General features: G+C 31.0%; 1 protein-coding gene across 1 annotated transcript; it reads left to right on the top strand.

Annotated features, from left to right (window-relative positions):
• The first annotated feature begins 10,954 nt into the window (after positions 1-10,954).
• On the top strand, positions 10,955-12,931 carry LOC131625782 (WRKY DNA-binding transcription factor 70-like). The gene is made up of 3 exons (XM_058896616.1): positions 10,955-11,357; positions 11,956-12,060; positions 12,258-12,931. Exons 1-3 carry the CDS (start codon positions 11,038-11,040, stop codon positions 12,739-12,741), a joined length of 909 nt encoding a protein of 302 aa, XP_058752599.1. The 5' UTR covers positions 10,955-11,037; the 3' UTR covers positions 12,742-12,931.
• The last annotated feature ends 1,707 nt before the right edge of the window (positions 12,932-14,638 follow it).

Here is a 14,638-nt window from a genome sequence, read left to right as displayed (position 1 = left end):
TCTCTCCATACCATTTATGTATTAGTTAATGAGGATCGAAATAATGATCATTACAACTTTTCTCTCGGTGGAACAAAAACTGAGGTTTAAAGTGGTAAGTTTTCATGACACTCTTTGTTACCTCGCATAACTTAGAAAAAATCCATTTTCCAACCAAAATAAAATCTGATTTTTATAGTGATGTAACTACCTTATGTACCTTATGAAGTAGATACTATTCTAACCACTCTTTAAATATGAGATTCATCTTTTAGATATGATCCCAATCTTTATAGATATATCATCTCACACTCCAAAGAGCGTATCTTTTATGAATGACGCCGGATGTTGATTGTACACCGGTACTATGAAAATAGGCATTGTTAAATTCCCTACAAAATATACACCATAAGTTAAATAAGTTTGGTATACAGACATTGTCAACAAAGGTAAAAAAACTATTGGGTAAACTTACTCAAGGTATTGTTTAACTTCGACGCAGTTGATCAAGACATGGACATGTCCGGATTGCATTTCTTTCTGGGTCAACCAATGCACACTCTTCTTTCCAGAAGGTCGACCTGGAAGACCGAATACTGATAAGGTGAATTGACTCCTCTGGTTGACATTTACCGGATTCCGTATGGTTCTAGGAGTTAACATCAAGTGATTGAAATAATGACTGCAAAAATGTGATGTTTCTCGATGCAGGTAATGTGCACATATAGAACCTTCAACTCTTGCTTTATTCTTCACTGATCGCTTTGAATCACCCATGAACCTTTCAAACGGATACATCCACCTATATTGAACTGGTCCACCAAGAAAGGCTTCATATGCAAGATGCACAGGTAAATGTTCCATTGAGTTGAAGAAACCAGACGGAAATACTTGTTCCAACTTACAAAGAATGATTGCAATGTTTTGGTCCAACTTCATGATGTCTTCCACTTTTAAAGCTGACGCACAAATATCTCTAAAAAACTGACTAATTTCAGTCAGTGGATCAAGAACATGTTTGGGTAGCGAGCCAAATGCAATTGGTAACAATTGTTCCATGAAAATGTGACAATCGTGACTTTTCATTCCATGCAACTTCCCAGTGTTAGGGTCAGCACACCTTGATAAATTTGATGAATACCCATCGGGCATTCTCAAATCTTTTAGCCATCGACAAACAGCTTTAGCTTCTTGGGAAGTCAAAGTGAAACAAGCCTTGGGTTTTAATAACTTTCCATTCGGTAGAGGCTTCAACTCCAACTCTCTTCTGTTACACCATTTTTCCATGTCTTGTCTGGCCTTTTCATTATCTTTTGTTTTGCCTTTCACATCCATCACTGTGTTAAATACATTATCAAAAAAATTCTTCTCAATATGCATAACATCTAGATTATGGCGCAACAAGTTATCCTTCCAATACGGGAGGTCCCAAAATATACTTCTTTTTGTCCAATTGTGCGTGACTCCGTATCCTTCAATTCGGCATTCTTTGCCAGTATCTGTAAATTTTGGTAGCTCACTAACTTGTTCCCATATAGCCCATGGTGACAATCGAGGCGGAGGCGAATCTTTCACTCGTACATCTTTTTTAAAGTTTGTCATGTTTCTTCTATAGGAGTGATTTCGTGGTAGGAATCTTCGGTGACAGTCAAACCACGAGCTTTTCCCACCTTTATCCAACGTGAACCCTTTGTTGTTTCCCATGCAATGCGGACAACCCATTTTGCCATGCGTACCCCAACCAGACAACATGCCATATGCTGGAAAGTCGTTGATGGTCCACATCAATGAAGCTCGCATTATAAAGTTTTCTTTACGTGATATATCATAAGTCCATTCTCCAATCCACAATCTCTTCAAATCATCAATTAAAGGTTGTAAATACACATCAATTCCTGCTTTTGGACTCGAAGGTCCTGGAATGATGCACGTCAAAAACATGTATGGTTTTGTCATGCACATCTCAGGAGGGAGGTTGTAAGGGGTTACAATAACTGGCCAACAAGAATATGCGGTTCCCGACCCTTGGACATAGGGAGTAAATCCATCCGAGCATAATCCAAGCCTGACATTTCTAGGTTCTGCGGCAAAATCAGGATGCATTCGATCAAAATGCTTCCATGCCTCGCCATCAGATGGATGCCTCATAGTGCCTGGACTTGTGTTATTTGTGTGATGCCATGTCATTTGACTTGCACTGTGCATTGAAGCAAACATTCTTTTTAACCTTGGTATTATTGGAAGATAAAACATGGACTTTACTGCTACACGGTCTTGATTAGTGTTAACGGCTCTACTGGGAACTTTATATCTTGGACTCTTACAAAACTTACATTCCTCCAACAACCCATCTTGAGTACCAAACTCATTGTCGTAGAACAACATACAGCCATTAATGCAACAATCAATCTTTCTTACTCTTAAGCCCAACTTCGACACCAACTTCTTTGCTTCATAAAATGTTGTAGGCAAGTTGTCTTTCATTGCAGTTGAGTCCAACATCATCTTTACGAAGAATTCCAAACACTGATCAGGAACATTCCAATTTGCCTTGGCGGCCAACAATCTCACACAAATTGATAACTTTGACTCAGACGATCCATCAAACAACGGCGTATTCATCTCATTCAACAACTGATAAAATTTCTGCGCTTCCTCATTCGGCAACTCTTCCCCACCAAAATCTTCAGGCTCATCATAGGTCACGTTCACACCAAAAGCATCCTCAACCATGTCACCAATCAGATTAAAGTTTTCCTCATATTCCACAGGCGGCCGACTACTTGAAGCATGAGAGTTGCTAGTCTCTTGTACGTTACTAGGCAGTTCTTCACCGTTAAACGTCCAAACCCAATCATTTGCAATGAAACCCCTTCTATGCAAATGAGCTGTTATTTCCTGTGGGTCACTAATTATTAGTCTACATTCACATTTAAGACAGGGACACCTAACTCCTCCTTCGCTTCGACATAATTCCTGAGCAAACGCCCAACTTATAAACCCTTCAACTCCTACTATAAAATTGGGTTTAAGTCCCATTCTTCCTGGAAATGTTCTATCGTACATCCAACTACGATAATACCGATAATATTCCATACTGCACATTTATACAATCATTGTCATTTGGAGTTAGAATACTAATCAACTTAATATTCTTCTTAGACGTATACTAGTTAATATTTACTATTCTTAAAACTATTATTTAGTAACAATACTACTAATATTTTTAACTACACGCGTTATATTGAACATATTTAACCATAAAATAATTTTTTTTAACTACACATTTTAAACTACATATATTAGAAATATTATTTAATAAAAATACTACTGTTGTGTTTTTGTTACATATATAGTAATAAAAATAAAAAATAAGAAATAAGAAATATTACTATTATATTTGAAAATATACAAACACATGCATATTATGTTTTTATAACATATATACAAATTCAGTTTTAAATCTATTATATATGAATAAAATAAAAAATAAAAATAAAAAATGTTTTTATTAAATATATGATATACATATACATATTTTGTTTTTTATTAAAAATTTTTTTAGTATAATATTTCTCATTATAATAAATAATATATATAATAAAAATTAAAAATGAAAACTTTATAATATATAACTATTATATTAGTTTTACATATATAAAATTTATTTAAGTTATAAAAATATATTTTTTAAAGTGAGAACTTTATAGTATATATTTATATTATATTCTTAAAAATGAAAACTTTATAATATATATAACTATTATATTCTTTTTAAATTTATATTAATATTTATAATAATCTATTTTATATACTGTAAAATATTATAATATATATAATAATTTTAATAATAGTTTTAATATATCAATATACTAAAAACAACTTTAATAATTTTAATGTTTGTATAATATTAATAGTTTTAATATATAATATATAATAATGTTTGTATAGTTTTAATAAAAATATTAATAAAAATTATACTAAAAACAATTTTAATATATCAATTTTTTTAAAACACATTATAACAATTTTAATATATCAATTTATTTCTAATAGTTTTACAATTTATACAAACACATTATAAATCTATATACAAACACATTCATATCTTAATTAATAAATCTACTAAAAATATGATATACATATACATATTTTGTTTTTTATTAAAATTTTTTTTAGTATAATATTTCTCATTATAATAAATAATATATATAATAAAAATTAAAAATGAAAACTTTATAATATATAACTATTATATTAGTTTTACATATATAAAATTTATTTAAGTTATAAAAATATATTTTTTAAAGTGAGAACTTTATAGTATATATTTATATTATATTCTTAAAAATGAAAACTTTATAATATATATAACTATTATATTCTTTTTAAATTTATATTAATATTTATAATAATCTATTTTATATACTGTAAAATATTATAATATATATATAATAATTTTAATAATAGTTTTAATATATCAATATACTAAAAACAACTTTAATAATTTTAATGTTTGTATAATATTAATAGTTTTAATATATAATATATAATAATGTTTGTATAGTTTTAATAAAAATATTAATAAAAATTATACTAAAAACAATTTTAATATATCAATTTTTTTAAAACACATCATAACAATTTTAATATATCAATTTATTTCTAATAGTTTTACAATTTATACAAACACATTATAAATCTATTTTAATAAATGTATCCCAAAAATATATACCATATATCTAACCCAAAAATCATTATAAATTACACTAAAAATATATTTTAATTACTTACCTCTTCTTCAATCTACTCCTCCTTCTTCAATCTACTCTCCTCCTTCTTCAATCTACTAAAACTATACCAAAAAAAATCAAAAATTAATAACAGAATAAAGAATAAAATTATAACATAATACTTGTTCAACCTCTTCATTACCTTTGATATCAAAAAAATATTTGGATTGATGCAATTGGAGTTGGATTTTGGGAGATTGAAGTTGTTGTTCTTATTCTGGTTTTGGGGATGAAGTTATTGTTGTTCTTGTTCTGCAACGAAGGTGTGGTGGAGTGAAGTGAATTGCATTGATTTATACCCAATGTAGCGACGTGAATTTAATTTCGCTAGTTGCCACGTGGTAAACACGTCGCAACAAGCAAACGGTAACATTTAATTAATGTCTCTGCCATAAATCCTGTCACCTAGTCAATTCAATATAACATTTTAAATGTTGCGACGTGTTTACAACGTCACTACTTAATTTTTTAAAATTTGAATCTCCCCCCAATCTCCCCCCATGTGAACGTTATTGCTTTTTAAATTTATAATTTATACATTTAATGTAGCGACGTTTGACCCACGTCGCAACTTTATTCATGTAACCCAACGTCTGACTCATCCTTATTTTATATTTATAAAGTTATTTTAAAATTAAAAACATGTGGCGACGTGGTAGTCACGTCGCTAGAGGCAATAAATACCCACGTGACAGCCACGTCGCTAATATGTGTCGCTGGGGAGCACTTTTTTGTAGTGGTACTAGAAGATCAAAATACTACACCACCACTTCATAACCAATACCGTGATGGTAAATCATCTAGTGACTCACCCCACGTCTTACGTTTACACAAAAACAATTGAATATTAATTATTTTTTAATTAAATATGATACTATTAATTACATTTTATAATATCTTATTTTGGCTTTCATTAGATACTCACAAAACTCAAAGACCAGTCAAATGATCACTTTCACTAGCAAGTCACCACTGTGTCCTATAGAATCTAGTTGAGTTAAAATATTTCATCCGAGGTTTTCGTTTTCATGAATGCATGGATCTTCTTTGACTTTTGAATAATTAGAGTCTAGAGTGGTACTAAATTTGTAGACGTGTGAGCTTTTCTAAAATAATAATGTAATAAAAATTACATGTTGTTGGCTTGACCGAAATGGAAACGACAAAATTGAATTTCACAATACAATTTCTCATTAGTTCACACATGCTTTTTGTCGGATTCATACTAACAATTACCAACCTTTAATTTGTTTGTTTGGACTTTATATAGGTTAGAGAAATCTCAAATGCTTTTTTATACTTTTTGAATTCCCTGTCTTTAAATTTTTATTGAGGAAAAGTTTGTTGAGGAGAGTCTAAAATAGTTTCATTATTGCAACATAAAATTTTTCTCTAATAAAATTTTCATTTTTATAAATATCTCACTTTTTTTTTTTAAATTTCTTTAAAAATTTTCTAATAATGATTCTTAAAATATTTTTTCTTAAAATTTAATTATCACTCTTAAAATAGTCAAACATAGTATTTTATAAAAAAAGATTAAAAAAATAGACTTATAAGGACATAAAACTTATTTGAAAAAATTACACTTATATTTGTGGAAGTTTTATTTTCTTTTTTCTTTAGAAATTTTGCTGGGTGATACTTCTTCATATCGTTCTACAGATGTAGTTTATTTATTTGATGTTGAATCCCTCAAAAATCGTTTAATTATTGAAACGGTTCTTTCGAAGGAAATCACAGGAGTTGCTTTGTAGGAGTTTGATTAAGTTGCTGAGACTTCTTAAAGTTTTGAGCTTATGCCTTCATCTTTAAGTGATTGAACTAATTTGTTCAACTTTTCTACAATTTCTTCCTTTTTCGATTATTCTCAAAGTCATAAACACTCCCATCTCTTGATTTAAGGATTTGATCACATTTCTGATTCCAATTCTTAGTTCATAGATATTTGTTAATGACAAAGGTTCTAACCTTATTTCTAACATTTCTAAATTTAGAGAGGCACTTATGAATAAAATATTCACCTTCTTCACCTCGTGTGTTCATTCTCTCTTGTTTGATATTTGGAGAAACTCCATATATCATCTCAAGAGTGTCTCACATTTCTTTGGCAGATTTTCAATTATGAACATAAATGAATTGACTATCATCTAAAGATATAACTAGAAAAAATTTACTTTCGAAATCAATTTCAAACATTCTCTTTTCCTCTATGGTCTAGAGGAAATCGGGTTTATCTACTAATTCTCCATCTATGTGGTGAGTAGGGATCAACAAACTGTTGATTATCGTTTTTCATCATTCAAATTCAAAACTTTGAATGGAGATTTTAAATCTAGCTTTCCATAGTTCAAACCTATCACCATTAAACGGTGGATGTGTATTTAGGAAGGATATCTTATTAGAAAAGTGTTGGATGTCATCTTCGTCCTGAGCTATTAGTCTTTGAAGAGGAGTTAGGCTTTAAAGCCACTAGTTAGACATGTGACTCCACACACAAGAGAACTGAAGCAGTTAGTCTTCCTTCTATACACGAATGAAGCTTTAAGCGATTAATCTCCAAGCTTAATCTGATTTTTATAGCGACTTATCTCGAACCAAGATGGAGTTTTGAACTGGTGATCCTCCAAACTGCACCAAGGTTTTACACGGGCTGACCACGAATCAAACCAAAATTTTACACCAAGTTGATCTCAAACTAATAGAGCTTTTAAACTAGGCTAAGTTCAAGAACCGATTAGAATATTTTTCACCGGTTATCTTCAAGAATCCAAAAAGATAGTTTTTCCTTAAGTGGTTAAGCTCACGAACCAAAGAGAGACTTAATACTAAATCCCCAAATCAAAGCTTTTAACAGGTTTAGTTTCGAACCTAAAAAAACAATTCTTTACAAAAAGATATTCACTCAAGAGAAAAAAGTACTCTTGAAATTACAAGATTACCATTTCCAGAACAAACTTGCTCACTTAAACACAAGAACCTTTCTCAAAGTGCTATGGCTAAATTGATGTGAGATAAAGAGAAAATATTTTAGGTAGATAGGAGGAAGGTGAGATAACTCACGTTTTTAGATGTGTGAAAGAGAATGGCGAACCCTTTATTTTTAGGCCCAAGGTTGGATAAAAAAAAGGAAACAATCCATGGACAAAACTAACGGTCCAATCAATTAAATGACCTAAATAATCGATTATTAATGCCCATTTTAGAAAAATTTGATAGAGAGTTATTACCCTTCATTATGACTCAATCAGAATTGATTATGGACTCATTTTTTATTTATCTAATTGATTAGGTATATGCTTCAATGGATTAAACAATTCAAAATACATGTCCTAATCATTTTGAGAGTTTCTAAATCATCTGGCTAGGCCAAAACATTTTTTGGTGATTTTTTTAGAAATAGAGGCATCAAAATAATTTAGTGATTATGTGATTTAGCCATAGTATTTTGCTAAAACGCTCTTGTGTTTTTACAAAACATTGATCACTCAGATCGACCGAGCGACACTACAAAAAAGAAGCTCATTAGCGGCGTGATTTTCACGTCACAACATGGAAAATCACGTTACAACAGGTATTTTGTGTCGTGACTGAACACACGGAGGAGAGGGTGTGACAACTTATTTGCGATGTGAAATCAATGTCACAAATTTGTGACGTGAAAATCATGTCGCAACCTTCTACACATATATCAAGTGGGTTACAGTAATAGCCATACACATTTTATTTTTGTTTATATAACTAAACATCTATTAAACATATTAAATATATTAACCATAAGTATTTTGTCTAGGGAGCCATGGCTTGGCAATCAAAATTGAAAAAGTGTGTTGCATTCTCTACTACTGAAGTCGAGTTTATAGCCGTCATGGAAGCGTCAAAAGAGTTGTTATGGTTGAGGAAATTTACAATGGAACTCGGTGTGAAACAAGAAAAATATGTCTTGTTTTGTGATAATCAAAGTTCCATTCACTTATCGAAGAATTCCTCCTTTCACTTGAGGTCGAAGCATATTGATGTTCGTTGTCATTAGATTCGTGATGCATTAGATTCCAAGTTGATGGAGCTTGAGAAGATTCACACCGATGACAATGGTTCAGATATGTTGACAAAGGTGTTTCGTAGGGGAAAGTTAGAGTTTTGTCGTATGGAAGCCGGATTGGTATTACCTTCTGACTAGTCGCTCAAGGGAATTTGTTGGGCTTTCCCTCCTATTTGGAATGCCCCAATTGGAGGTGAGTTAGTGACCCATGAGTGTGTAAGCCTTTGTTGTTACCCAACAAAGAGAATTAGGTCATTCATTCATTGTGTGAGAGAGACAATAAGAAAATTAAATTAGAAAGAAGAGTGAAATCTCGCAACCCTTTTTTTTGCACAAATTGGTTCCAAAAAATCGAAGCTTGCGCAAAATCCAACAGTCGGATCGTCTTGAAATTTTGGCACAACGTTCATGACTTATAACATCACATTTTGAACGGTGGTGATTGGATTCAGAGCTTTCTATGTTGGTCTATCGAGTCCATCTTTGAGGTCAGAATTTCTTTGTGTTTTTAGGTTGTTTTGTCTCTCTTGATTCTTGTTGTATTCCAAGATTGATTGCAAATCTTGATGATGTTGATGTATACCTCTAACTAGTGTTAGAGAAAACCTTGTTTGTATCCATTTTTTATTATAGTGGATATTTTAAGTGGCCTACGGGTCTCGTAGTTTTTTACTCCTAGTTAACGGAGGTTTTCCACAATAAAATTGTATTGTGTTGTTTGATGTGTTTTTGTTGATTGTCGTTGCATGTAATATTTGTGAGAGTTTATCTTGTTGAATAATTTCGTTGCATTCTGGATTTCCACTGAATAATTTTTTGCCACATGTTAATAATGTCACTAAATCATGTCGTTGGGGACCATTTTTCTTATAGTGCGACCTTTCACAATTCCTCTCTTTCACACTCTGAAACTTCTAGACTTTTCTGTATACACCAATCATATGAGTATTTTGCTCGAGTGATATCTTCAAGTCAGACGCCATCATCATAAAATATCATAGAATCATTAAACTCTAGCTCACCAACTTTATTTAGAGGAAGAGCTTGAACAAACTATCTTGTGCATCTTTGACCACTTGAAATAATTTCTTATCTTTATGCTTTATTGTCAAGTTGTCATCAATTTAACTCCATCAGTTGTCTTCAGTTGTCATGATGAAAACCATGATAGGTCTAAACATGACTTTATTAACTTAGATCACTTCTTAATTATACCTGTAAGCACATAATTCTACATTCTCCCCCTTTTTTGTTGACTATATAGTAAGTGTGAGTAGTGTGGATAATATTTTCACATTAGATAGGAATTTGATGACTTAAACATTTATAAATAAGAAAACTCACACGCATAATTTTAAGTAAACAAGTGGTGTGTCTCCCACAAATATCTCTGGTTCATAAAAATATCCCTATAAAAATAAGAATGCTCATAATAAAAAATAAGGATAAAAATAAAAGGAATCCTAAAATCATATTTTAAAAAGTTAAAAAAAAACTTTCTAAGTGACAAGGTAGACATATGTCTTATAGAGCTAGGGTGGTGGTTCGTAATTCTATTTTGACTACCTTACCGGTCTTTAATATTCGTTGCTAAAAAATGTCATCCAGAATCAATCATGTACCTTTAAAATTGCTTTAGTCATTCCAAAAGCCAAATTACTCTACTATTTCCTTTCCTTGTTTGTCTCTACCTTAGTGTTTCTTCTATAATGCAAAAATCCGATTTCAAGGATACAATAGACCTATCAATTCAACACCAGGTAAGCAAGCCATTGACGACTATCACTCACTCGAAAACCAATCAAAGAACACCACCTGTTTAATGACGTAAATCACTATTCATATGATGACGTCATCACAACTCCTAAGATTCACTACCCACGCGCCATCCTCTCTTCCATATCCCACAGAAGGATCCAAAGCAATACACGTTACACAATACACATCCTCCATCGCTGTGTACTATATGCTTTCCAGAAGCGCGTGTGAGTAAGGGTAATGAATTTTCATACCAAGGTTCCTCTAATCTTCGAAGCATGTGCAAAATATAACAACAACTTTTTTATTTTTATTTTACAATAAAATATAACAACCACTTGTTTTCTCATTTTGTTTTTTTCTTCACAAAAATATAAAAAAGAGTTCAGTATTTTGATAGAGACAAAAAGAAAAGTGTGACTACAAAACCAAACCAAAATCTTGCTTAGATTCCAGTCTTCAAAAATGGAAAATGAAAACCTAGGTCACGGTCGTGGGACGGTGATTGATGAGTTATTAAGAGGACGTCAAATTGCAAATCAACTTAGAAATATCCTCAATGAAAATTGTGGTGATATTGATGATAGTAATGGATCAACAACACCATTTGCTGAGCATCTTTTGAAGGAAGTGCTTGTCACCTTTACCAATTCTCTCTTGTTCTTGAATGATACTCAAACTTCAGAAGTCTCTGATGTGCAACTCACCAAATCTGAAGATTCTTTGGAGAGTAATTGTAAGAGTAGTTCCGTTGTTAAGGAACGAAGAGGCTGTTACAAAAGAAGGTAATTTAGTAGTTTTTTATAATACTAGTTACTAATTTTTCTTTGATAAACCTATATATAACTTGTCTGCAAATCTTATCTCAAACAGCAAAAATCCGATATTGTTAGATTGAACTCTATTATTGGAGTTTGAATCCTGATATTTGCAAATATAAGTGAATAGATAAAAAACTATCTATATATAACTCTTAGATCTATTTAAAGGATTGATTTGTTCATACCCAATTAGGTTTAGTCTATTTGGCTGATTTTTTATTTAATTTTCTTCTCTTATTTCTTGAGTGATTTATATAATTAATTTCACTTACATTTGAACATTAGATGAGGTAATGTATGCTTTGTTATTTAACTTGATTACTAATAATTAAAATTTAATTAATACTTTTGTTATTATTTGTCCCTTACATATGAGTAATATTGGACCCTATCAATTATTGTTCCTTATTATTATCATCGTCATATCAGCCACACATCATGAAGAGACTATGTTGTAATTTGGCATATCCTTTTGTTTCAGTATAATTATTGTATATTCTGCATATTGGTTTTAAGTTTTGGGAATCAATTAAAAATTTATATATGCAATTTTTGTTTACAGAAAAGTTTCACAAACATGGGAAAAGGAATCTGAATATCTAGTGGAAGATGGTCATCAATGGAGAAAGTATGGACAAAAAACTATCCTCAAGACCAAATTCCCAAGGTATGTTCCTTTATACCTATCTCTCCTATGCTTTAATAGGTTTTAAATATCAGGTCAAAGCATTGCAACGCTGAATGCGGTCGCTGCAGGGTAAATAACGATATCCGATATTGTTTTGTCGCGGTTATTTTTGAACTTCTTTTTAACCTAAATGACTTATGAGTCTAAATGGATCTACATATGTATATGCTGTGCAGGAACTACTACAGGTGCACCCACAAAACTGAACAAGGTTGCAAAGCAACAAAACAAGTGCAAAAAGTTCAAGAGGATCCACCTCTTTACAAAACAACTTACTATGGTCATCACGCTTGTAGAATCTTACAAAGTCCTGAGATCATAGCGGATTCATCATTTTCTCCTTCTCATGGCTCTTCCATGTTCCTTAGTTTTGACAACTCTTTCCCAACACCAGCCAAACAAGACTGCCCTTTTCTCTCATCACCTTCTTATCCATCAACATCATCATCAATATCATCATTGAAAAAGGAGTGCAAGGAAGAGATTGTTCATCCTCCTCATTCATCTTCTGCTAATGATTATTACCTCTCTGGACTCACTTTTGATGATCCAGAAAAGGATGTCACACTATCATCAACACTTGATTCTCATCAACTAGGTTTCAATATTCCTGATATCTTGTATGAGGGTGTCCTTAATTGGCCTCTTTTTAAATGCTAGCTAGTAGGAGAGATTAGGTTAATATGGTTGAAAGCTACCTTGGCTTCATTTTATGTCAAATATGTTTTGTATTTATCAATTTCCAATGAAAATGTGACATAATTTTAATTATCAACAAAGTAAATGTGTCATATATAATGATGTAAAAATATGGCTTCTTTATTTACAAATCATATCTCAATGGACAGAAGTCAATATTATTATTAGGTTGAATTTAATTATAATGGATTGAATTTTAATATTTATGTTTGTGTGAGAGTTTCTAGTGATTAATTATTACCACTTTTTAAAATTAAAAAAAAAAAAAAAAAACTCCTTTCAATAAAAGCAATGTGTAGTTATTAGTAATAAATTAAAGCAACGGTACAAACAAAGTGATTATGTAGTATAGTACTGGTACTGTATAGGAGAAGAGGTTATTAGGGTGGATTCAATGTTTCATTGCATGAAATGTCTCTATTATTAAAGTGATGTGGGGTTGTTGTTTTTCTGTTTCTTTGTTTTGGGGTGAGGTGGATATAGAACAATGAGAAAAAAAGTGATGGAGATGGTTCGTTTATATGTGAATGTGGGTGAAATATATCCTATTTACAGCGTGCAAAATACAATGGCCCCAAACTCCTGATCCACATTTATAATGATTACTTGCCTTTATATGAAAAAGAAGGAATTTATAATGTTTATTGAGAAATAGTAATTTATAGTTAGGGGGTGTGTAAAATATTCGGTTTTGATGTCCAAATTCATAATCAAACATAAACCACTTTTAAATATCTGGATATAATTGAATGATTATTAATCGGTTTAGTTATTAATGGTTTGGTTATCCATTCATATAATTCGGATTTAATTAAATGGTTATTAACCGGTTAAATTATTTTGGATTCGGTTATAACCAAATCCAAATATTTTAATTCTCAAAATATTAATTTTTTTCTGAAAAAAAATATTTTCGGAAAAAAAAAATTTAAAACTGAATTTTTTTAAAAAACCGGTTACATAATCATAACCAAATTTATAACCGATTTTATAACCAGTTTTGATTAAAATGTGGTTATGGTTATAAATCCAAACCATTTAAATGGTCTTAAAATGGTTATGGTTTGGTTTTTGAAAATAACCAACCATGCACATCCCTATTTATAGTGACTTTTTCGGATGGCGTTTACCTTCCCCTGTTGGTTATATCTGCGTAATTTTTTATTTTTTATTTTAAGTAAAAAATAAATTCAAATTATTATATTATTATTTTCTCTTTTATGCATAATGCGCGTTATTTATCGGCTTTAAATATCCAACTGATGTGTTGTTCATAATTAACAAGTTTCATTTGTTCGAAAATGATACGATTCACTGCAAAATGATTTATCATAGATTCATCTTACTAAATTATTAACTGCAAAATGGTTTATCTTAATCAACAAGTTTCATCGTACAAGTTTCATTTCATGAGTTGAATTAGACTAGGAATTATCTCACGGATGGGTTGAAGATTTGTGTTTATAGAGTAATTTATTTAGATTCAGATCTTGTTGTTGTCAATGATATTGCAGATCTGTGGAGTATTGATTTGAGATTGAAAACTATTAGAGCACCGAAATATTGTCATGTGAACTTCATGAAATATTTCACGACAAGATTTTGGTCACATTTGGTGATAAGAAGTTGGACAGACCCAATAGAGAAAAGAAAGTATCAGTTTTACTTAAGGATTTTTATTACTAAATAAGTGTTGTTAGTAGTAATTTTTATTGTATTTTTCTGCTGTTGTTTTCGTCCCAATGCCTCTTAGCCCATTTAGGTGGCTTAACCCTAACTATTTATATTGTAATTCTGAATTGTAGAAGGTATGAAGAAAGTATGAAGTTTGTTTAATGTCAATTTCTTTTAATGCCTT

The sequence above is a fragment of the Vicia villosa genome, unplaced genomic scaffold, assembly GCF_029867415.1.
Source record: "Vicia villosa cultivar HV-30 ecotype Madison, WI unplaced genomic scaffold, Vvil1.0 ctg.000236F_1_1_3, whole genome shotgun sequence".
NCBI classification, from domain to species: Eukaryota; Viridiplantae; Streptophyta; class Magnoliopsida; order Fabales; family Fabaceae; genus Vicia; species Vicia villosa.
Note: the sequence above shows the minus strand (reverse complement) of the source record. Positions and strands in the feature narration are given on the sequence as shown.

What these genes read in the sequence shown, in the direction of transcription:
- LOC131625782 (XM_058896616.1), top strand. Translation starts at nt 11,038, where the DNA reads ATGGAAAATGAAAACCTAGGTCACGGTCGTGGGACGGTGATTGATGAG. An exon ending in AGAGGCTGTTACAAAAGAAG is followed by an intron (nt 11,358 to 11,955) that starts GTAATTTAGTAG and finishes TTTTGTTTACAG; the next exon opens with AAAAGTTTCACAAACATGGG. An exon ending in CTCAAGACCAAATTCCCAAG is followed by an intron (nt 12,061 to 12,257) that starts GTATGTTCCTTT and finishes TATGCTGTGCAG; the next exon opens with GAACTACTACAGGTGCACCC.